Genomic DNA, 25,878 nt, shown 5'->3' on the forward strand with positions numbered 1-25,878 from the left:
GATCCTGCTTTTATAGACAGAGAATTTAATATTAATGGGGCTACACTGCCCAGGTGCACTCAAGTGCCATTATCATTATTAAATGCCATCAGGTTTTGCCTGATTTCCACCCATTATTGGCAGATAAAATTCTCTGCTACTCTCACAAAAGGGAAGGGGCAGCCAGCTCCAGTAAAAACCCACACCACAGCATGCAGAGCTGCACTTGGAAAAGCCAAGGGACCGGATCTTTTCCAACTATCAGGAAAGTAAACAAACTGCACTTGCTTTTTCTACAGAAAATATTTATTTGCAAGAAATGAAAAGCATAACATACTTAGCTACATACATGTTTAGGCTACAAAAGCAGGTAGTCTGTTCTCTCGTAGAATCAAGCAGACAATTTAAAAAGGAAAAACAGCAATTTTTTTCCACCCAATGGACATGTTTGCAGTGTGAACAATCAGGTGGGACCATATCCAGATGACAGCGCTTATACAAAAATAGAGAGGCCACTGAACACACATACACAGAGTTAAACAAACTTATGGCAAAAGAACAGAGATATCTGCAGTCAGAAGAGGCTCCAATGCAATTTACCAAAGAGCATAGAGGTGTGTGCTTTTTCACTAGTAACCCTGTCCTTTTCATCTCAGACAGTTTTAAATGTTTGCACAAACCCATATTTTTTCCACATGAACAGAGGGAAAGGACAAGATCAGCTGAAATGCCTCGGGGGAGTCACACGCAGAGTGACTCAGAGTCACAAGTTATTGTTTTGCACGGCCCAAGGCTTTGGCCCTGGATATGTATTTGTCTTCAAGATGGTAACACCAGGTAATTTACCCTCAGAGGGCCAAGGGAATCTCCGGGAAACTGCGATGTACTTAACATCACGGCGTGGAGCAGCTAAGGGCAGTAGCGCTCCCGGGGAAGGGAGGACCTTTAGATCCTCTCCCAGAAGACCAGCTCAACAAATCATGTTCCTTGAGCTGTCAGCTCCCAGGGGCCACTTTTTAAGGTTAACTTTCCCCATTTAAAAACAAAACAAAATTCAAAGCCATAATTCTGCATAACAAAAATGACACCCAAAGATACAATAAAACCTAAAGCTGTTTTTTTGCTTTTTGTATTAAGCCAGAGCTGTCCTACAGAAAGGCCAGACGATTTATGCTTACACACAAAATGACACAGTGCAACAACTTTCAGTCGAAAATTGCTAATAGGACAGACTTCAGACAGCAATTCTCACTACAGTTTTACAAGTGCTCAGTGATGTGGAATGTGAACAGGTTTCAGAGAGAAACACCTGGACTTTCTGTTGCACCAAGTGGAATGTGCCCTGTGTGTTCAGGTAGGTGCCTTTATTTAGGGATGCTTACTACATTAACTAAACAACTCTGCATTTGTTTTCTTTTTTGTCATTGCTCACCATGCACACGTGCCCAGGTACACACACACTCACACTTGTTCTTGCTAACTGTACGAATGAAGAAAGCAAGACACTGTTACATCAGCACCATTGAATTAAAATCTGATATGGTAAAGTCAGATATGAGCAGAGTTCTGTTAAAGGAAACTGATTACTTGCCTCTCCTTCCCTGTCTCTCCCTTCCACTTGATTAATTATAGGCTGCTAAAGTGTAAAAAGGTTTTTGCTTGCTGTTTGGAAGGAAAAATGGCATACACCATAAAGGTCAGATATGCATAAACAGGACTGCATAGTATTAAAGAGCAAGGGGAAGAGTAAAAATTAAACAAGGGGGTAACTAATGAAATCGGCTACCATTGCTGATTTATGGAATCAAGAACTAGCAAGTTTCCATGTGACGTCAGGAGTCCCCTCATCAGCCACTTCTTTCATCTTTTGTGTAAGGCAGGTCTACACATCCATCTTTCCCATGTTTTTTTTCTCTCCTATTCAGTTCCAGCTCTTAGAGGAAGAGCACGGAGATGGGTTCTAGGGCAGAGGAGATAATGAAGAATATCGATACTCTATTTTAGCATGACAAATGAGAGTATCCTGCGAGGTGCAGGCTTTTCTACGTAGGAAGTCAACTCAGTTGTATACTATCGTAAGGAAGAAAAAGGCCTGATATGAAAAGCACCAAAACCAATGGCAATTCTCCTCTCGATCCTGAAGTCTCCAGTGGACGCCGATCACCTAAGCAACGCAGCAGTAACTGAGAGCACACCCTCAACAGATCCCTGAATGCCCGCCATCATTATACTGGCCATGAGAAAGCTACAATATCCTGGCCCATGGACTGAATCCTCACATCTTACTTGTAAAGCTCCGAACATGTAAGCCAGTTCATTCATTTTTGCAACCCCCAAAGTTGTTTATCCCCAACACTACAGGGCAAAGCCGCAGCACACCATAGTACTACACTACTTATATAGGCGATTATAACTTTTGTAACTATAAAGTACTGACCTACCATTTCACCTTCAGAATACAAAATGTTCCCTTTCTAATTAATGACTTGAGAAAGAAATATTTTCGTCATTAGGAGTATAAAAATATTTCTTATTCTTCTGTTCTTAGCTGCGTGGGTTTTGTACAATGGCCTCTTGGCATTAGCTGGAATCTAGAGCCCAAATACTCAGTGGAAATCCCTCCCAATGTAGCAATTAATATCATTCATTTACTTGACCTATATTCTAAATGCGTCTAGACAGAATTCAGTGCTGATAGTTTGGGGGATGGGAGTGGAGAGGTGGGTTGGTTTCTTTAGCAGGGAAAACAAAAAGTTTTTTATTTCAGCTCTACATTAGAAAAAACAAGAATACATTGAGGCACATTGTTACACAGAGAGATATGGAAGAGGTTCCTTGCCCCTATAAATCAGACCTGCAGCCTCCAAACCGGTGAGAAGTGTGCGGTGTTCTATTAGCTGGGATCTGGCCTAAGAACCTCAGCCTAATCCATTATTAGTCTGTGCTGCTGAAGAATATTGAATAGTATAGATGAAGTAGGAGAAATGCAAAGAACTAGAAATAGCCTGGGGAAAAAAACAAGCAAACAAAAAACCAAAACCCATAAACACACAAAAAAACACCACCAAAAAAACCCACACGCTATCTACACATTGGTAACAAGGTTAGAATTGTCACATGCCCTCTGCTTTATAGTTTTCAAATATATATATATATATGTATATATATAATAATGCCCTACATACCTTCATAGCTTATCTCCCTAGAAGCAAAAATCCGACAGATTTAAACATGCTTTAATGCTATGGGCCAAAAGGTAAGTTTACTAGTGTGTATGAAATAATGCAGACAAGCAGCATGTTATAGCTGAAGACTCCAAGGATCTCTTAAGTCCTCTAGTGGAAATGGAAATTAAGTAGCACATAAGGCCTTTGCCTACTCTGTCCACACACACACACACACTCACTATTCTACAGCACCAGGTCACTGATGACTGGAAAAAGTATACTGGCAGAAGACTTAAGACCTTAAGTAATATAGCTGAATTAATTAAAAGCACTTAGACTGGCATCCTCCCTGAATACACCTCACTGCCTTTTCCCTGTGCCCTTAACACTGAGCACATTCAGCTGCCTCTCCACACCGTCTGCGGTGCCTCAGCCTTCACATTTGGGTCACCCCTGCACTGCTGGGGTTGGAAGTGCAATCGCACGTGTCCTGCCTCCTCTGTCCCCTTGCCAGGTACGTGCATAGGCACAAACCACCTCTGGAGACAGTGATAGCCTGTGGGTAGGTGACGACAGGTGATTTTTTGGCCCCTAGTATCTAGCAGAGAAACTCGTTCTACTAAGGCCCCTGAAGAAAAATCATTGCAAACTTACCAAAGCAAAGCAAAGGTTTTCCTTATTATAAAGAAGTAATATTTAACATAATAAATCCCTAAGCAATGTGTGTACTAGGTCAAGAGATTCCCCAAAAGAGTATCTTAAAATAACTTAAAGGATTACACAGATTAAGATTATAGAAACAGATTATCAAACAGTTACAAGAAAATGGGTATTGCCATTCTGGCTTGGATGAATTAGTTCAGAGGCTTGACCCCGACTGTGGCCAGTTTAAAATGCTCCAGATGAAAACATGACTATCTCCCAATCAGATTTGAAACACCATGTCCAAATTAAGCCAACAAAATGGCAAAGCTTTAATGGTGACTAATGCAGTAGGTTTCAGAGTGGGGGGGTGGTGTTTGGGTTTTGCAAAATTATCCGTCTTTTAAGTACAGAGAAATAATTCAATTTTGGTATTAATACGGCGAAGTCAGCTGTGTCTGCAATGGCAGGCGATCCATTTAACTGATCAAGGGCATGAGCTCAAGCAGAGCGGCCGCCTACTTAGGCACAGTGCAAAACGCAGGACTGACGAGTGGTGTTGTGCTCCACAACCCGGGCCCTCTTTGGCAGAAGACTTAACCATTCAGTTGCTCTCAGAGGTGACAAACCATGGGTGCTTGGAAAAAAAAAGGACCATTTAAGGAACTTTCTAAGCTGTGACCTTGCCCACTTACACTGACCAACCAGTGTAAGGTTGGGAAGGGTCAGTCCCAGCCTTTTCCTGTCACTTTGTGGACCTCAAGTGGCAAAGCAATGCAGCCATCCCTTGTGGCACCCACTGGTGTTCGTTATTTATGTGAAGCCTTAAACCATTGCTCAAAACAGCCCATACAAAAGCCGCTGGTGGATACTGGAATGGTGCAGAGGACCCAGCAGGATCACTGTAAAGGGAAAAAGGCCTTGAGGAGGAGACTGACCCACGCCAAGAAGGGAACACTTGCAAAATAGGCTACAATGACATTTCTCCTCTCATTGCTACCACAGGTAAAGTAATAAAAAGGCACTTGCACAGAAGAAAAGGGCATTACCTAGGAAGCACGTCTGTATGCCAAAACTCATTACAACTTCATGGAGTCAGGCACATGTTTCACTGTCACTAATGTGAAACACCTTAAAATGGCACAGTTCTGACTGATCCACAGCCTGCTGTAGCCCACCTAATTATTTCCATTAATTCCATTGGGTTTTGAGTCAGGCCTGAGGGTGGCAAAATAGGCTACTGAAGGAAGAAAGTCTAAGGAGAATGAAGATCAAGAAAGGAGCTGATGTGGCAGCTGCTGTAATAAAATAGAAATGCAGTATTTTACAAAATAGAATATTTGCAGGAAATATCTACTGTACATGGTAAAAAATTACTTCTAAGGCTACATTAGTTTTTCCCTTATTTATCATTAGGAAAAAAAAAAAAAGAAAAAGAGCTTCAAAATTTTTAATTATTTTTAAAAATTGACTACTTCTGGTAAACTATAGAATAGCTATGTGCTAGCCTGCTGAATTAGGATTTTCGCATCAACTCCATCCTCAATGGTCCATGCAGAGACATGACCACAGTACCAAGAGAGGGAAAACCCTTAAAGGCACCAGCTACATGGGACAAAGAGGAAACAAAGCAGGGAGAAAAGTACTGGACCAGGATCAGACCTGAACACTGCTCTTGGCTTTTCCATTGAACTCCCTATGTGCCCAGCTCATCCCTCTCTTGCCTTGTCTGCTGCCTACATACTTAATTCCTCAAGTCAGGGGCTGTCTTGCCATACAGCTAATATGGTGTCCACCACCTCCAGTTGGGGTTTTGGCTAATCAGTTGGTTTAAGATCACATCTCTAGAAAAGGAGGTAAGAGGAAGATAAGACCCATGGCTGTATTTTAGGGCAATTCAAGTTCGGAGAGGAAGGAATGGGTGTTTAATGGTATCTGTGTGTCTGATTTCAGAGTTTGCCCAGACCACTTGCAGGGTTAGGGAAGCTCAATTCTCTTCATTGCGACCGCTTGGACACGATTTTGCAAAGCTAATAAATACTATTTACAACAGTAACAGGAAGATGGCAAGGAAAGGAAAGGAAAACAAGAAAATCTGGGACCAGGTCTACATAAGAAATTCCATCAACGCATCTCAAAGCCAATAAATTAAATCCACATGGTCCTCTCAGGAGGCACTTCTGGTTTAAGCCTTACATTGATTTCGTTTGTTGGGAAAGAACTGATTTAAGCTAAACAGATTAGTCTTAAGCAGACTAAAGGACATCCATCTAAAACATTGCATCAATTTAACAAAACCTGCTTTCCAAACAGGTTTAGTTAAACTAGTGTAATTCTCTTACATGGACAAAGTGTGAGAAGACAGCAACTGATCTTTGCCTGAATTCCACAAGGGTGGAAGCAGTAGGGAAGCCTACGAGGACTGCTTTCAACCCACAGAGAAACCTACCCCACTAAATGATAAAGGGGCTGGAGGGGAGAAAAGAGAAAGAGGTCGGGATTCAGCAGCATCACTGCCCACCGCTCTCCCACCTCTGTTGTTAACTGTATCAGAGCCCGTTCCTGTCCCTTCAGAGGCAGACTACACAATATGCTCCTCAACCGCCCAAAAGGCTCAAGTGCTGTAGACCAGTAGGCATGGAGCTGTGGCTGGATTCTGAGCAGCAGTATGCTGCATCTCCTCTTTCTCTCAGTTCCCTCTCCCATAAAACCTATCACCCACACACTCCCATCAGTTTGGCATATTCCACTCTGCTACAGAATGTCTTTGTGCTCAGATTAGGATGTGTGCGTGCACGTACAAACACCCACCAGTCACCGGCACACTGCTGGCATCATCTGCCATCATAATTCAATCCCACCCTTGCAAGTATCAGCAGGAAAGGAATAAAAACAAAGACAGGGACTGTGTGTGAAGTGAGGAGTTACAAAGACAAGAGATCTCTTCTGCAGTTACAGCCTCACCAGTCAATGCAGAAGTCGAACTCCCTCTCTTTTGTGCTTTGGTTCACTGAGGATGACAAGTCAGGGGGACTTTGGTTGAAAATATGTGGGAAAGAGGGAAACAAAAAAAAAAGGCCTTTTTTATTTTTAAGAGGTGGCATTGACTCTTCTATCTATTTCAATTATCTTCAGTGTTTCATTTCCTTCTAGTTCAGAGTTGACTCTGCAGGGAACAAAAAAACCAAAACAACAAAGGTTAACACTAATAGTTAGTAATTTTTAAAAGTGCATATCCTGCTTGAAGTGGCTAGTGCTAAAAAGGCACTCAGTATTTACCAGGTACTTGTCAGCTGGAGTATGGTAACACACTGAATTAGTCATCTCTTTGGCTCTAGGTATAACTTTGAAACAAGGGCTCAGAAGGCATGCTTGGGGCAATGTTCTTCTGTTTGGTGTGCTTGCTAGTCTTTGGTAGCAGAGACCAAGACCAGGGCCAACGGGACAGTGGCAGGACAAGAAAAGGTGGCATGGAAAGAAAACTGCACACACATTTAAACCAGTGAATTCTCTCTCTTGCAAAGGCCCCAAAGAGACTGCATTTCTGCTAAAACAAACAAACTTACGAAAAAGCTCTTTGTTAAGTAGTTCAGATAACTTCACAGGTCTGTCTCTTAAGATTGAGTACTGTGAACTTTCCACAGTAATGCCCTTAGTAAGATCACTGCTGCAAGAAACTCCAGCTCTTCACACCATAACCTCATAGATAGCCCAGTGAGTCACAGCCTCACACTTTCACCCAACTGGCAAAAGCTTATTTATTCCTTTAGGAGACACAGAACTTAAGTGCTTAAAGAAGTGGGTAGGCACAACTAACGGTCTTACAAGTGTCAGGTTTCTGGCAGAAGCACCAAGTTTGGTAGCTGTATTGCTACAATATTGTTGCAACCGCTTCTCCAGAGTAACAATAACTTTGCCTATAAGCTCTCCAGATAGAGACCAAACTCTTACTTCACATCTCACAGTGCCCAGCACAGCTGAGCCCCCTAGTCTTACTTCTGGTCTCCAGGAACAAATGACAGTGATGCCCAACACCTCTGTGACAAGCAGCTCACCCTACACTTACCTGTGCTGCTGCAGGCCCAGCAGCACTGATTTCTCCAGCCTCGTCTCATTGGCTATTGTGAACTGCATGATATCATCCTGCTGTGTCCCTGGCATGGCCTCCAGGGACAGTGCTGTGTACTTGGAGGTGTCTGCTTGCCTGTCATTGCGATCTGCAAAGGAGATCGGGCTTGACGACTCCTCCAGTTGATGAGGCTCTTCATAAATTAGCAGACTCCTTGACCTCACTGCATACAAAGACAGAAGGCAAGAAGAGATGAGGAACAGGCAACTCAGAGAATGGCCCTGGTCATTTAAAGAAATGGAAGCCATCAGAGCAGAACTGGAGCCGCAAAGGTGTTTTCATAGTGATTAACTTGTAATTTGATAGCTGAGGAAAGATACCACAGTAATGGTCCAGGTAGGGATCAAAAAGCACTGAATTATTCACAAAACAAGAACAAAATGAAACAATCGCTTCGATAATACATATTGAAAACAACTGGTTCATTATGGGTATATAATATTAACAGTTTCCACTCAGCCCTTGGACTCTTTGTTGACACTGCCAAAAGACGCATCAGACAAAATCAGTTGCACATTTTAACAGTGTGAACATTTGCTACCAAGTAGAAATCCTGCTACCTTTTACAGATCACTAGCTTTAGCTCCACAAACAGAAACGAAACTGCTTTAAACAGCAGTACCATGCAGGCTAGTGGGAAAAGGTTTTGCCTATGGATATAAAGCCTTCTGCCACCCAAAGAGCTTGCCAAGCTATCCTTCAAAAGACACAGGTTTATCACAGAGTGACCTGTTGAGGAGCAGAAAAGCAAGAGGTGCTTGAGGAGGGGGTTAGGGATGAGGGTGGAAAACAAGTGTCAAAGCACAACCAAGCACGGAGCAAGACTGGGACAGTTGCCACTTACCGATGGAGTCTGTGTAGGACTCTGGCGAAGAATGCTGCCTGGGCAACACCATCTTTGTAGCAGAAGGATACGGCCCATAGCTCTCAGAGAAGCTGCCAAAAACTACTGCAAAGCACAGCACCACCATCTGGCAAAGGGAGGATGCAGAAGAGGTAAGTGCACTAGCCCTTGGTCCACACGTGCACATCAAAACTAAGAATCAACGCAAAGCACATCTGATACTTTTTAAAAACAAATCATTTGAGGCTATTTCAATCACTGCATACAGTGTCTTTTAGTAAAGGTATGCAACAGAAATGCTGTGTTTTAAAGGGCAGATTTCAATGCTGGAGGTTTTTTTTTTTCAATGTCTGCCATCATTTTGGCCTGTAGCCTTATTTACTCCCAAAGCTGAAAAGCAGACACAACCACCACGTGTGTTTTATAGATGCTGTTGGGAATTTCCAGGGTTATTTTTGCTGCTTGCCTCAGTCTTGCTTCAAAGCAATAGAGGGGCTGGCAGACTAGGTGAACAACTCAGGCCTTGAAAATTATTTCCATCAATTTACAGCACTTAGTATAAAGAGTACTTGCTGGCTAAGTGTAAGGAGGGAAAAAGGAAATGTTTCATTCTAATCCTTTTCTTATCCTGCCTACTATTATTGAAATAGGCCAGAGGAAGATTTATAGCCTTAATCATATTTTTATTTGGATGAACAAGTTTATTTTTACTGATATCAAAAGAATTGGGCTCCAAAGGTCACCATTGTTTTCATTTTACAACTCTAGACATGATTTCTCACATACAATATTGTAGAAAATAATAAAACAGGTCACTCAGAGGAGCAGTGTTCCTTCTTTAATCACTGCAGCATTCAATCAAAAGCACAGGCCCAGTCTCCTCCAGAATTTAATGCCTTCCCACCACCATTAATCTTAATCAGCCAGGAGTCTCACCGACCTCAAAATTCATTGCCAAATTTTGAAGAGAGGTTTCCCAAGCTGAGAACTTGCAAGTGAGGGGTTTCGCAGAAAAAGGGATATGCCTTTGAGCAGTGGGAAAAGATTCTCATTCCCCTACAATTCTCAGCTCTAGGGACACTCACCATAAGACAGGTCCCTGTCTGTGTGCTAGCTGCCTTACATGAACGGGACACTTTCCCAGCAACCATGGCTTGGAGTCTCTGCAACTGCTGCAGAAGCGTTCTGGAAAGCAAAGACAACAGATAAGCATCTACTTGCTGATTAAACAGCGTTTTGCTTCATATTCCGCACCTGGCAATAATACAGCATTTATGACAAGGCACAGATCATTAAAGTCCTCCTCTCGAGGTTACTAGCTAGGAATGATTTAGTTTTATAAGATTTTTCATGTATTAGCACTGAATCTTTCAAAAAGATTTTTTTGCTTTCCCTCAACTGATGTCCCTGAACAATTACTTCTTCAGCACTTTCAGAAGATTCTTGTAAATAAAACCTGTACTTTCAGTGTTTCTACAAGAAACAATTCTGGTAAGTGTACAAACAACTGAAATTACTCTATATACAAGTGACTAGATGCAGATACAACCTGGTTCTGCATCATGAATTCAGTAGGAGTTTCACCATCATGTGAAAAGATGCAGAAGTAAGTTTATAGCTGCTCTGGCTGGTAGTAAAGGTATACAGCTACCTTCTTTTTCTGAAAACTTGCTGTACAGTGGTTTGGACTACATGCTGGACCATTTTCAAAGAGAAGGTCTTAAAGCTAGACATAGGCACAGACTTCATTTCTTATAAATTCATTTATTAAATAAAGCATTTTATTCCTATTTGCTAAATCCTCCAGGAGCTGACAAAAATCACAGATGCTTGAAGTGGCTACTCTGCCTGTATCTTTCAGAAGTCCCAGCCACAAAGAGCTCCCAACTGTGATGGCAATTCTGTTCTCCTTGGAGTCAACAGTCCCAGACCGGGAAGGTTTTCTGTCTTTCTGGCTATTTTACTTTTGCTGTATCATCATCAATGACTACAGTTAGGATACTAGTAATTTACATGGGAAATTATCTCAAAGAATGATTGATATAGGGTTATCACAGCAGTTTTCTTTTGTTTTCATTAAAGCTTTTTAACAAATAAGGAGTAATCCAAATACTTGCCCTAGACACAATCAAATATAGTACAATTTGCATCTGAATGTTAACTTTGCTGTTTGTTTCCAGTTTCACTTTTCGTTTTTCCTGTAAGTCTCACAATCTAGTGCAGAGGGTAACCCCCACAACACTCCAGACCAAAGCTTTGGAGGGTGTGACGTCAAATGCTAAAGCAAGAGGCAAGGTTAGGATGTCAGAGAAAATAGAAGGATTATTTTAAGATCAAACTGGCTAAAAGCTAATTGTAGGACAGACCCAGAGGTGCCTTCACAGCTCAATATACACTTGTCTGCCTATTATTACAGATTTTTTTTAATCATCAATGCTCACTGCTAATTAGGGTTTAATGAATTCAAGGACTTCAGGAATGCATTCTGAAATGAGCACAAGGCATGCTCACAGCACAGATTTATCTGGGCCAGAAAATCCTTCTCAACTTATTAGGGAAGGATGTCTCGCGTGCTCTTGAGAGCATGGTTTATTCTGCAACTCATTATTTAAAAAAAGAAAGTGATTAGTCTAATTCAGTCCTTTATTCACTATTACAGAGACTGCAGGTAAATTAAGCGATTAAAACACTGTCCATCATGTAAATGAGACCATCCTAATTCCCTGCTCCCTTCTGCATCTTTCCTCACCTCTTCCTCCCATCCACTACATGGCCTAGGGTTTGCAAAGACTTGCATACATGACACATATCATTTTCCAGCACAGAACGTGCTGTATACAGCATTGCCACCCTAGGCACTATACATATACACTATAAAGCAATGCCTTTTTAACCCTGAAATTTCTGTGCTGTTGCAGAAGACTAAATTTTTCCCCCGGTTTGGGACTGAGTCACCGGGCTTGACACAGAACAGCTCTGTGGAGCGAGGAGGAAGGAGTTCTCTTCCTCCTCATCAGCTCGGGGGCTGGCAGCAGCAGCAGAATCCTTGAAATGCTGATCACTCTTACCACTTTTTGTGGAGGCGTCAGTGAGAAAACAGCTAATGGCTGGTGAGGAAATCAACAGAGAAGAGGCAGTTCTCCTCATTTTGCTCATCTCTGCCTTTTTGTGTTCAATTAAAAAAACCTGCTGGGCAGAGTGGGCCCAGCGAGCTGATTCCAAAACATTCTCTTTTTGGAAAGTATAATTAGGCAGGTATTCTGAGGTCTGCTGTACACATGGAGGAAGATTCATCACCCACCTTGTTTACCAACTACCTTAATGCAAAATGTCTTTCTCCTCCAAGTCATTATCTGTTTGAGCAGAGCTACTGTTGCCTTCTCGGCAGACAAGGACTCGGCATTGCGAGCTGCCAGGCTACCGGTGCATCTTCAAACTAAGAGCAAGAGCCAAGGCAAGGGCAAGAATCAAGTCTGTTTGTTCAGAGAGGATACCAGTTTACCCTGGCCCCTGCCAAAATGGCGCACTCCTTGGTGCTTTTATTCTCTATTTGACCCTGGAATGGTGGAAGACCGGATTCCAATGTCAAAAGGTCTACTTTCCCATGCAAAAGCTGCCTTTGTTGTTACTGGACAGCTGCAAGGATGGCCTGGACTGAGAAGGGAAAGGAGCAGCTCTCTGTTCTATAGAGCAGCAGCTTATGTTAAAAGAAGATGCTCCCTCTAAATAGCAGCAGGAAGGCCACAAATGCTTTTAGGGAAACACACTGCCTGTGGCTAAATCCTAACAGGAGAAAATAAAATCCCAAGGTAGTGTGCATAAGGGGGTTTGCACCCACAGGGATTATTTTCATTGTGTCTGACACATTTCCCAGTGATATTCAATTAGAGGGTCACCTCCGTAGGAGGTGCGAACGCGCTTTCACGCTTTTCCCTGCCAATGGAAGCACCTCATAGGAAAGCTGCAAAGTGACTGAAGACTCCTGCTCCCCCTTACACACACTGCCAGCAAAATTCACTCTGCCTGTGATGTCTTGTTTTTGTGTGCACATTCACCTATTCATCTTCAGAAGAGTCCCTTTCACCACCGAAGTAAGGAACAAGTCAAGGCGTCCCCTCTGCTTCCAGTGACAGTTTGATTAAGGAGAGGAAATTTGTCACTCCAGGACCTAGCCACCTGGGAGGCTTCCTCGGTTCAATGTCTATGTTTAAAATCCAACATCTATTTAAACAAACAAAAAGACACCTTCTAGGAGACACCAAACACTGTTTATTTTGATCAAGATTTTTCAGAGAATTTATCTACTTAGAGAGTAACAAAAAAACTACTTTTGATAAGGAGAGAGAAAAATTACTCTGTCTGCCATCTCTACATACAGATTCTTTCTCTGCCTGTCCTATTTGTAGGAGAGTAAGTCTCAAGTAAAGGTTTTCACTGAAAGACCAGAATACCTTAAAGCAGAAAAAATATCCACAATTAGACTTACAGAGTAAAAACTCAGGACATTTCATCAAAGATGTTCCAGCATAAATACACTACCTTGCTGCCTTGAGAACAAGGAGTCACTTGCTCCAGGGCTGCCACATTTTGTCAACTATAATAAGGCTGGTATTAAGTGAAGTGCAAGATATCTCACTGAAGCCTAAATGCAGATCATTCACTCCTTGAAAATGACTTGGTAAACTGGCTTTACCAGCCTCAAATAAAGGAACAGCCATGCAAATCAGTGAAGACCCTCAAGATCAAAGAGTCCAACCATTAGCCTACCCTGGCACTAAACCATAGCATCATTTTGATTGGAAGAGAACCTCAAGATCGTCGAGTCCAACCACTACCCCAAGTCCAGCACTAACCCGTGTCCCTAAGAACCTCATCTCTACATCTTTTAAGCACCTTCAGAGATGGTGACTCCACCACTTCTCTGGGCAGCCTGTTCCAGTGCTTCACAACCCCTTCCATGAACCAATTTTTCCTAATATCCAATCTGAACCTCCCCTGGTGCAACTTGAGGCCATTTCCACTTGTCTTATCACTTGCTACCTAGGAAAAGAAACTGACACCCATCTTGCTACAACCTCCTTTCAGGTAGTTGTAGACAGCAACAAGGTCTCCCCTCAGCCTCCTTTTCTCCAGGCTAAACAGCCCCAGTTCCCTCAGCTGCTTCTCATCAGACTTGTGCTCCAGACCATTCACCAGCTTTGTTTCCCTTCTCTCAACTGTCTCCAGCACCTCAATGTCTTTCTTGTAGTGAATGGCCCAAAACTGAACACAGTATTTGAGGTGCGGCGTCACTAGTGCTGTGTACAGGTGACGATCACTTTCCTAGTCCTGCTGGCCACACTATTCTTGATACAAGCCAGGATGCTGTTGGCCTTTTTGGCCACCTGGACACACTGCTGACTCATGTTCAGCTGGTTGTCAATCAACAACCCCAGATCCTTTTGCACCAGGCAGCTTTCCAGCCACTCTTCCCCGAGCCTGTAGTGCTGCCTGGGGTTGTTGTGACCGGGTCCTGCACTTGTTCTTATAGAACCTCATACAATGGGCCTCAGCCCATTGATTCAGCTGGTCCAGATCCTTCTGTATGGCCATCGTACCATCCAGCAGACCACTTCCATCCAGTTTGGTGTCATCTGCAAACTTAGTGAGGGGGCAACTCAATGCCCTTGTCCCAATCTTTGATAAAGAGATTAAACAGAACTGGCCCCAATACTGAGCCCTGGGGAACTCCACTCGTGACCGGTCACCAGCTGGATTTGGCTCTGTTCACCACAACTGTTTAGGCCCAGCTACCCATTCCTCTCACACTCTGTGCTTTTTAAGACAATAGCACCCCACATATTCAGATGCTACTGAAACCAATGAGAGCCTGGCACGCTTGTGGCTATAGGACACATACTCATGTAATAATGTGCTTCCTTAGTTTTGAGACACCTGCTGAGAAAGGAACTTGGATGCGTTTCTTTTAAGTGACTGAGTCACATAAATTAGGAGAGGAAACATATGCTAGTGTTCTAATACTAAAGTTGCCAAAAATGTTGCAGTCACCCACTAAGAGTAATGAGAATTAAAAACTCCCCTGTATCCTGATCTCCAGACTCCTGCCTTGCATTTTAAGATGCATAAATGTCAAGGGAGATGCTTCTGGATGCAAAGAACTTGACCACATCTGCATCTTTTACATTACATCTTTTCAGATCCAGAATTTCAGGCAAAGGCAGGCCCTTGGGGAAGATTCTTCTAAATTTGTTCATGTTACTGAGAATAATGTAGGAACATTTTTACCACAAGAAATTCTAGTGTTTCCATGGTTTGGAGCCAGATTTTTAAATGCAAGGAGGGTTTCCTTGAAGCCTTAGGTATGTATCTGTGCAAAATTTGTTCTATATATAGAATAACATGCTCTAAAAAACTGATTGCAACTACTGAAAAGAAACTCTGCTGTACAACAGTTGTGTTTTGGAAATTGCCCTTCCGTTCTGCTCAATTCCAGCCAGACTATAAAAACATGATATTGACTAACAGCACATACATGTGCATGAACTGTTAGCTAAGCAGCCATAGCCCAATTTTCCAACAAGGTAAAAACCCAAGTTTCCCTTCATCCACACTTAATGCATCAACATTTTTACAGGTAATCACTGCTCTTATTTTCCTTTTATCTTTCTTGCACTCTTAGAATTTTTCACAACAAGAAAACAGCTCTGATGTTTGTAGGTCTATTTTTAGAGAAGACCTTCAACAACATCTTCAGTTTTTACTGCTTTGAACACCCCAAGTTGCAATTAAAGTCAACTGGGGCTCTGCTTTGGGCATATTAAGTAAGGTACATGTGTGTATAACTGTGTGCCAGGGATTTTGAGAAGTAAAGTCCTAAACATTTAAATTTGGATATCCAAAAATAAACTGAAACTGCATAATTTTGACCATCACTGCTTTGAACTTTGATTCCTGACTGTACACAGGAGATGGAACTACCAGCTGTAGGATGCTGTGAAGACAATTTCTGAAACATTTGGTCAGTTTCTGGATGCCATATCAAGGCTCTGTGCAAATACCACTGAGAAAACCAGACATTCTCAATAAACCATATGAAATGGATAATGTACATTAAACAAAGTCCTGGAAACATTCTCTGAATGAGACAGTTGCACAATTATACAATAAATAAGAAAAGTGGCTCTTTGGGGCTAAGGTGAAAAAAACCCATAATGTGGTATGTTATGTAACTCAGGCTTGATGAAAACAGGCACTTTCAGAAATTTCTCGATACTTCAATTTGAAGCCTTAACAGATTTTAGGTACAGTTTGTATCTAAATAGCCAAAACAGCATCACCATGAATTGCAAGAATTTCTGTGCAGAGGGTCAGGAACATCTGCTTCTCTGCAGGAGATTACAAATCAATATCAATGCTATTGCAGAGGGAAGAAAACAAGGCAACTCATCCCACATGCGCAAAGTATGAAGGATTCAGAGATAATATCAGTTCACTAAATATTTTTAGAACATTTAGCATGCGAGAATTAAGATCATCAAATAATAAAGAGGATGCTAAAGGTCCTGTCTAAAAGAACAGACAATACCAATAAACCTGTTCTCATGATCGCGTTCCCAATAACTCCAAGATGGAAAAAGCTGGCTACATTTATATGAACTGGGGAGAACAACTCTAGGCTTGACAACTTCTTGTCCCTGAGTAGCTCATCCACAGCTGCACCTTTCCTTAGAGCAGCTGCCTTCAGCACCTCCTGGGACAGATCCTGGGAAAGAAAATCCTACTCTACACCTACAGAACGATTCCTGGTTCTTTTATGTAAAAGCCCTGAAGGAAGCTACAGGAGGCACAGAAATGGCTTGGCTCTCTTCAAACAAGCAGCAGATGTCTTTATGCATGAGCAGTGTGTGGGAGACTCTCCAGCAAATTGCAGTGCTACAGGGTCTGGCTCCATGAAATTAGAGATTGGATCCGGAGATTAGAAACAACACATGTCATTCAATTAGCAATACACTGGCTGCCAGAAAAGCTCTAGGGCCATTTTTCATGATCGTGGGTCTTATCTTCAAAACCCAGCCTCCTCCCACACTTCAGTGCTACCATCATGATCAATGTTAATATTCAACCATCACGACAAATGCCTCTAACTAGAAGGTGTTAACAGTGGACTTATCTAGTACCTACTCATTGGAATTTGCCATCATTTGAGAACACTCGGAGCATGATCCATGATGGACATTTTTAAATGCAACTCCACTCTCAGCTAACATTAGATTAAAAGCTTAGCTATCAAACATTTTCTGCCATGTGTCCTTTGAGAAAGCCAGCACTGAGGCACCCACTTCTTCGGAAATGAAGAAACATGAAGTTGATTTTCTCCCTCTAAATGAAGGAAATCCCGGGGTGTGAGGTGGTTAGAAGGGTGCACAATAATTGCAATGACATGTTAGTTCAGAAGGAATTAATAACGACTCTTCAGCACTGTAATTTCTGGATGTCTCATGCTCCAGGTCAAGGTCTCCTGTCAAAACAGTCTTTCACTAAATAAAGACAATCTGGAGAGTTGGGCTGTAGTTTTTAGTTTGCTATGTATCACTAATCATGTTTCCTTGTGCAGTGGAAGAACACAAATAAGAGTACTAGGAGGTTTTCCAAGCATACCACAGGCTAGGGAGATAGTATAAGACCTTACATCAAAGCCTCTATGTGTTACATCACACTGCAGTCACAATAACTGGCCTTCTTCATCTTTCTTTGACAATAACCAGACCAGATACAGCTATCACATTTCAAGCAATCTCTTAACTTCCAGATTTTAATTTTTCACTGTAATATCATGCTACAGTTTTGTTTTATTCCCTTCATACATTACCTGTTGGTATTCTCCAGGACTTCAACCTTCTTACGCAGCTCACTATTTTCATTTGAACAAGTTTCAACTCTGGAGATAGCACAAGAAAAGAAAGAGGAATGTAAAAAATCAATCATTTATTAAACTTGCTTTCACAGAGATGTCTGTGGTCTTGCCTACACTTAATGAAAAGTTATACCAATGAGCTTTAGTCATAATCTTTAATCATACTTCATGGTGTAAAAGATATTGCAAAAGATACTACTCCCTGTGGAGCACCTGCTTACAGTGCTCAACTACACCCCAGCAGGCGTGGCTCACTCAGGATGGGCTGTAACTACTTTTTGCCTCTTGAAACAGCAACAGCAAAGACCCTGCTCAGACTTTCTCTGTGCATCAGGCCATGGGACAGATACTTTAAAAGTTACAGAACATGCTGTATTTATGCCGTTAGCAAGTATTTTGTGCAAAGGTTTTCAATGTCTGCATTTCATTACTAGGATGAGGCACCAAGCAATCTAGCGAATGCTATGCTTCTGAAATCAGATCCTCGAATTTCAGGTGTGAAGAGTATTCATTTCCAAGAGAGTGATCACTTCCACACTGCTCCTGGAAACCCCCTAAACTAAAGTTGGTTATCATATGGCATGCCACATAAGAGGCCCAAGTGAAAATACAGGACTCCTAAAAAGACAAACATGACCAGCTGTAATAGCTTCTAGAAGGAAAAAGGTGAAGGGAAATAGCTTTGGTATGTGTATGTATATGGTGGACTTTTCACCAGAGCAGCTCTGAGAAAGCAAGACTCATCCATAGAGATAAGAAGAAAAAAAGGAAATTACATGAAGGATATCACCAAAGATGGTACAAGCCATTTAACAGATCCATCTGGTGAAATACATAAGAGAAATACTGGAATACTTGTCTGTTGGAATAAAGATTAACTTGGGACATAAATCACTAACTGGGGGTTTGGCTCCTTCCCTCTAAAGGAAATCGATCGGTCACATGCTGTTTTCCTGAGTCCTGCTTATTTTCCCAGGCAGTCTTGACTCACCCACTCCCTACTTCTGTCTCCATCTGCACTAGAAGACAGAATATATTCGCTCTGAATCCACCTTTCCCTGGACGTTGCCTACACACTAAGCCAACAGACTTGCATGAGGGGGAGGCTGACAGCAGATGGGTTTTGCCTTATTTAAAGTTTGAAATCTTTGTTGGCACGTTAGCGACGTGCTGGAGGTAGACACAGCTATGTATGCAGCAGCCCAGTGCACGTACAAGCAGAAACCAGAAGAAAGGCCTTTTCTCAGACACAACCACGAGATGGCAGCTGGCACTCTGTGCACAAAACAGTCCCAGCATCAACAGCTGGATCCCTTCCCAGTCCAGTAACCAGTGCTACTGGCCAGCTTGAAACAGGAAGGAGGCTAGCTTACTTTTTTTCCAGGCTGTCCATGTATTCTTTCTTTTTTCTTCTACTTTCCTGGGCAGAGATCTAAGGAAAAAGGAAGAAAAACACCAAATATTTGCATAGGGGAAAAAAAAGGCAACTAATAAACTGGTAAAAAGCCCTGATGTTATTAGATTCAAGTCTCTGTGCTGTTCTCACTTCTATTCCTGGTAAGCAAATCACTGACTTGGTCTGTTTTCACATCCTGAAGCAAGACTGCTCCTCTCAGTAGTAGGAAAAAGATCATTCCTTGCTCTTACTAAATAACCTTAAAAAGTAAATCAGTTTTATCTGGAAAGAATAGCCTAGGACAAACACTAAAAGGTGATCCCAGGACAATGCCCTGCATCTGGCAAAGGAAAAGCCCATCCATGTGCTAGACAGCAGCTTTGTAGAAAAAGACTTGCATGTCTTGGTGAACAACAAGTCAGACATAAGTCAGCAATATGCCCCCGTAGCAAAGGTGGTTAACTAGATCTGAGTCTACATTAACAAGAGTGTAGTTAGCAGGTTGAGAGAAACGGTTCTTTCCCTCTATTTAGTGCCTGCAAGACTATAGTTGAGTACAATGTACAGTTTGTAGCTCTGAAATAATTTTGGATGTACAGAAGCAGGCCCAGAGGAGGACCACTGCTATAATAAGCATGCTGGAGCACATGACACATCAGGAACGGCAGAGAAAGCCAGTTTTGCTCAGCTTTAAGCAGAGAAGGCTAAGGAAGAAATTCTGTTGCTATCTTCAACTATCTCGTGTAGCAAAGGTGATGTCAGTCTTCTCAGAAGCTTACAGCAAAATGGTAAGAGGCATCAAATACAAGTTGCAACACAGGAAATTCCAATTAGGCATTAAGAACTCTATCTATTTTCTTTTACCACAAGAGTGGCCTGATATGGGAACAGGTTGCCCAGAGATGCTGGGGATTCATCACCCTCTGAGACAGTAAAAAGTGACGGGACAAGTCCCTGAGCAACTTGCTCCAAGTTGACCCTGCTTTCAAAGCAAAGAGTTGAACCAAAGGATCCAGAGACACTTTCCAATATAAATTACTATGATTATAAGAAAGTGGTACATTAAATGCACAAAGTCACTTCCAAAAATCTTGAAAAAATATACTACAAGACCAAATTCCAATGTAGTATGGGCAAATTTACTCCAGTGTCTGCAAAACGAATAACAGAATGCATTAACCTTCAAAGATGTGCTAATATCCTCTAGAACAAGTGAGCTGGTCAGGTCTGGAAAAAAAATGCTTTCCTCCCTATGACTAGGTTCTTCCCCACGTTGGAAGAAAGAAAAGACTCATAAGGTATTTCACAGCCTTGGTATCAACCATTCATTTAAAGGTCATGGAATTCAGTGACCAAAAGATGAAGGCACTGAAATACACAGTCATATTTTAAAACATGAATCAATGGAAAAGAACACCTTAATCAGCACAGAAAGAATACAGAGGTCTTTGCTTACCATAAGGGTGGGATTGTACTATTTTTAAAACGGAGCCAAGCAACAGCAACTTGATACCCTGCTTGCTAAATACTCTATTGTTCACGTGTTCAGGTAAATACCCAGACAGAAGCACACTGCCACAGTGACAGACAATTTGATGGATGTGTTTAGGAACAAAGAAAAACACTTTATTAAAAGACATCTTAAAGCATTCAACAATACCACAGAGCATTACTGCGGAATTGCTGCAGGACTTTTTAAATGAAGGATGAGCTGGAATTACCTACTGAAGCTAACTAACATTTACCTTGTTCTTTATTTTCCTGCGGATTTTCTTCAGCACTTTCTCCTCTGCTTTTGTCAGAGGCAGTTTGGTAGGGATTGGATACCCTTCTGCTATCAGTGTCCTCTTCTCCTCCTCTGTCAGGATAAGTGGGCCAGTCCCCTGTAATTTCTGGAAGTGTCACAGAAACAAAATACTATAACAGCAAGTGCACACAGCCATAGAGAAAAGGGTGTTAGGGAAGAGAGGCAGCAGCTCTCCCACTTCAGAGAGGCCTCTGCTTACTAACACAGCATCCTCTTGTGATTGGGAATGCATAGAAGGGGAAGACCTTTTAGATAGCTTCCCTGCAGAGACTGAACCTTTGGGACAGGATTCTCTCAACACAGTTGTTCTTGGCCCAGCTCTGAACACATTGAGACCAACAGTAAAACTTCTCTTGGCTTAAACAGGGAGACAAATGAGAAGCACTACTGAAAATCCCTCTCAAAAGATCACCACTTGCTTTTGACAAGACAAGAGAACAGATGCAGATCTACCAGAGACAGGTTAACCCAGTAGGGCTGGGCCCGAAGGCAAAACACAATCCATGGTGGGAGAAACCTAATAACACTGTTGAACCCTGTTTCAATTTAGAGGAGAGGCACATGCTGTTCTCTGTGGGGACAGAGCAGACCAGTGAGCAAGAACTACTGGATCTGCAGTTTTGACCAGAGATGGATTAATCTAAAGGACAACAGAAAATGAGCAAATCCATGGCAAAAACAGTAATTAAAAACAAACAAAAACAAAAACCAAAAGAGAGAGAGAGCTATGCTAGAAAAAGCCAGCCCAACTTACATGTGGTGCAGTCAGGAGGGGGGAATTGGAGAGCGCTGAAGTTGTGCGTGATGTCACTTTAGCCGTGGCTTGTAGTTGGATTGGACTTGAAGGAGGGAGCGATCTAGCCGGGCTCTGTCCTCCTTCAGAGTCACTGCCATGGCTGCTGGGAGGGGTTGGAGGCAAATGCAGAGGATCCACTGCTAAATGGCAAGAGAGACACAGACCACAAGGTTTTGAGGCTCCAATTCAAATTCCCACTAGAGTTGCCACCACCACCCAGCTTCCAAGGCTAGGACTGTCTGCTAAAAAATGGATGAAGCAAAAATGGCAGCTTGAAAGATTTTCAGAGCATGCAGGTCTCCAAAGAAGGAATGAAATTCAGCAGCTATCTTTATGTTCAACAGACAAACCAGGGCTCCGCACATATGCTCCAGTCACTTCTATCTACAGTTTCTTCTCCAAATGCTTTGAGGTTTAATATAATCCTCCAGTACAAGTCCCCTGTCCCTGGGAAACCACATTAACAGAAAGGCTCTGAGCCAGTATGCTTTCTCTCCAAAAACAATAGTCTTTCTTAAGCTTGCTGTGGATTAAATAAATCACCAGTATTTTTCAAGAGAAGGCATCACATCCAAGGTGTTATACGAACAGGGAGGAGAGAAATAATCTGCCTCTTAAGGACCTGGGTTTGGCACAGCTGGGAAGAAGTGACAATGCAGTGACAGCAAAGGCTTTAAGGTACTGATGGAATAGGAACAGCACAGGCAACCATCACAGGAACCTCTCTCACACTGTGCTATCCGTGGCCATATGTGAACTTATACTGCACTTGCAGCCAAAAGAACCTGTGCTAGAACTGGCAAGCCAAGTGCTGTTTATGACCAAATGAGTCTGAACCAAGAGAAACAGGGCAATGTCTCACCAACTCATATTACATGGACAATTTAACAGATGTCCAAATCAGCCATAACTAAGTCAATTTTTTCCCTGAGATAAATGTACAGCAATGAAAATTGGGAGTAGGAAGATACAGGGTTGAATTTGCCACCTTCCACTTCTGTTGTACTTTGCAAATTTGAGCTGAAAAGATCGAATGGGCACTGGGGAAGGAAGGAGGAAAAATAGTAACAAAAAATAGCTATTATGTATGAGCTCTTTTTTGTCTAGCATCTGAACTCTAGCAGTTGCCAGAAGAAAATACACACCTGAAAAAACAGCAAGGCCTTTAATCTCACAAATTGAGCAATCAAACCTATGCCCTGGTTTGAGATGTAGCCTCCCTTTTTCCACCTGCTACATTACTTGCTTCTCTCCCTAGAGCAGTTCTATTTACCTACACAAATGAATTCACCAACAGAATATCAAATGCTCTTAGACAAGATGCAGTTATCCGCTCAAATTTCAGCCCAAATATTTGGCCCTTTCAAACTTTTCTTGGGTTAACATATTATGTGTCACAAAATCACATTTAACTTTCAGGGTAGGGATCATTCCTCCTCCTTTCTCTTTTATAGATTAGTTCAAAGGGATCCTGGTGGTTCTTAAAAACTCTGCTAAAACTAATATGCTGCAAACAGATGCCCGTAACTTCTAATTTAACGTAAACTCACATCATTGCTTTTGTATCAAGGGTTAAAACAGTAAAGTTTCCACTCTTCATGCTTTCTATGCCTACAAAGAGAAATCGATCAAATGGATTTCTCTTCTAGCCTAAATAATCCTGTACTTTAAGGATTCAAGCTCCCTCTAGCAACTGTACATTTTTTAATATGCTATAGACAAAAAAAGGGATTATTTTCTTTCCGATGAGCAAGAGAAAAAAATAAGAAAAAAAAACCACATAAATGGGTCAAAGAGAGGATGGCTCTTCAGCAGTCCAAGTTGAATCCCTACAAGGCAACAGCTTCAGCCTAAAGATTAACATGGCGAATGAGGAAGCCAAATATTTAATCAGTGTAAAGTACATTCATTGACCATTCTGGTTATCACCCCCTGCATTTTGAATTGGTAATTAGCAGACCTTCCTTAGAAGAGAGGTTCAGGAATTGATCCACTTCATGGGGCTCCAATTTAATCTCTGGAAGAACTTTCTGGCCAAGTGGTTTCATCTAGAAAAGAGAAATAAACAGCATGAAAACCCAAAGCACACATCTTTAAAATCTTAATAGAAGGATGCAAGGATGACTTCTCCATAAATGGAGAGGTTTCCCTCTCCTGTTCTGCTACAGGCAAAGCTTTAACTGCTTCACAGTTTGCTAAACCAAGCTATGGATAATATTGACCTGACTACTCCCACTGTGGTTTTTCTTACTACTATATTTAGCTAAATAAAAGATTATGCCTTGCAGATGACATTTCAGACTGAAAGCCAGCATGCAACCCACTCAAATTACTTCTCTTAGCAACAGGGCTGCCGCTAGGATTTGCTGGACCGCACAGTCTGCTTGAGCAGAGACAGTCACTCCTGGCAGTAGGAGAGAGCTTGTGCAAGACCATTGTCACCTGGGAGCAAGAGCAAGATGCCAGTCACTGAGCACCAGATCATCAGACCCAAGTTCATTTCATGGCGTGGAGGAGCAGGAAAAGAGACAGTCATGGCTGACTAGAGTTTGGAAGACACCCGGCTTGCCCTGTGGCCAGGGCTGGGACACCAGGCTGTCGAGCTGTTGTCCAGAGTCTGCCTGAATGCTGCAGTCCCAGGCTTGAGGAAGTCAGACTGGCACATCAGCGTGCTCATTGCTGCCAAAAAATCTCTCTCAAAAGCCTGTGTAACTAATCCGTGCAACGGTAATGAGCCACCAGCTAGTCCCAATATGCTATTTGCAAATCACAGCATCCCAAACTACAGCAGGACCGCATCCCGGGGACAGGACATTCAGACTAGAAGAGGACTATGGGAGACTTGTGTTTAATTTTTTCAGTTTCTCATAAAATAATTTCTGTTGCACATATTTCTGATCCACATCCAAGTGGAAACATTTATTTTCAGCATATACGAACTCCACCCAGCCTGGACTGACATCGCACCCCAGGGACTAAGAACAGTCACGCTTCTTCCTCCACTGAGAGAGGACTCCGGTGAGCCAAACCAGAGCCAAACTAAACCCTTGAGAATGCTGACTGGCTGCTCCAGCTGTGGTCAGAAAGGCATCACAAATGCTCCTTTTGAGGCAGGCTGGTGTGGAAGCAGCAGCAGCTTGAAATGTCAGAGCGTCATAGATGTGGCCAAAGTGACCTAGCAAGCAAACAGGGTAATTCTCCAGTTGTTTCAAACAAGGAGTCTTGTTCTCATTATGGGAAGGCACAGCAGCACTAAAGACACTTAGCTTGTCACAGGTTTGCTTGGGCAAATAGGTTAGTCAATTCTGGTGAGACTGGTTCATTAGAAACTGTTTAAGTATTTTTAAAACTAGCATAGAAGAGAAAGTTGTGCATCCAACCATTAAGACATGAAGATGCAGGTGTTTTGAAACACGAGCTCTTACAGCAGCAGTGGGACACCAGCAAACACTAAAAAACATAAAAGCAGACTCCAGTGTGCACCCTGAGTTGACTACTTTTGGCATCAAGGAGGCTACAATGTTATGCAGAGTTTTAGGAGAATCTGTAGCAAATTGTGCAGAGAGGAAAACAGAAAGTCTGCATGTACCAGGGCATCCGTCTGTAGCTCAGATTGTTCCCCATCCAGCGACGTGGCCGTGACAGTAAGACTGACTGAGGGAGCAAGGCCTGATGTTTCACACAACACTGGCTCAGTCTTTATTGCTGCTGGAGTCAGCTCTGTACCCAGACACCATTCCTCATTTTCCAGGTCACCTGCCAGGGAAGGAAATTGGACACCACATGTTTAGGTCAGAGACAGAAAGACTACAAATGAAAATAATGTCATCCCTCCTCCAGAGAAGGGAAACAAACACAGAAGGCATTTCAGTCTATCAACAAAACTCTGCCCTTACTATTCAGCTCTCTGTCAATGCAGACATTGCAAGGCTGTAACCTAATCCTAGCCCCAGGATACAGAGAGGAGCAGGGAGGAAAGACATGGAGCACTAATCACTGCACATTGCCGAAAGCTGCTAACACATAGCAGAACAAGACTAAACAAGCCACTGGGTAAAGCAGCCAGGAAGCCATGTCCTACACATGCTAATGCCTGCTGACTCAGTTTTGTTCCTCTGTGTAGAGATAGCATTTAGCCAGACTTCTGCTCCTTCTACTACTTGCAATCATCAAATAGCTGCAGCGGTGATATTATACTTCTAAG

The 25,878-nt window shown here is 42.3% G+C and overlaps 1 protein-coding gene across 1 annotated transcript in view; it reads right to left on the reverse strand.

Annotated features, from left to right (window-relative positions):
* Positions 1 to 6,878: 6,878 nt before the first annotated feature.
* Positions 6,879 to 25,878, reverse strand: part of CREB3L2 (cAMP responsive element binding protein 3 like 2) — a gene marked incomplete at its 3' end in the record, with an annotated part of 34,013 nt that continues 15,013 nt past the window's right edge. Inside the window, exons 2-11 of the mRNA XM_080363567.1 lie at positions 25,264 to 25,430; positions 23,635 to 23,722; positions 21,633 to 21,814; positions 20,817 to 20,963; positions 19,049 to 19,107; positions 17,631 to 17,699; positions 9,847 to 9,946; positions 8,762 to 8,888; positions 7,855 to 8,080; positions 6,879 to 6,954 (exon numbers count right to left, since the gene is read on the reverse strand). Coding sequence (XP_080219693.1) covers positions 6,879 to 6,954; positions 7,855 to 8,080; positions 8,762 to 8,888; positions 9,847 to 9,946; positions 17,631 to 17,699; positions 19,049 to 19,107; positions 20,817 to 20,963; positions 21,633 to 21,814; positions 23,635 to 23,722; positions 25,264 to 25,430 — 1,241 coding nt within the window. The remainder of the gene's footprint in view (positions 6,955 to 7,854; positions 8,081 to 8,761; positions 8,889 to 9,846; positions 9,947 to 17,630; positions 17,700 to 19,048; positions 19,108 to 20,816; positions 20,964 to 21,632; positions 21,815 to 23,634; positions 23,723 to 25,263; positions 25,431 to 25,878) is intronic.

This window comes from Nesoenas mayeri (genome assembly GCF_963082525.1).
Source record: "Nesoenas mayeri genome assembly, chromosome: 1".
Lineage (NCBI taxonomy): Eukaryota > Metazoa > Chordata > Aves > Columbiformes > Columbidae > Nesoenas > Nesoenas mayeri.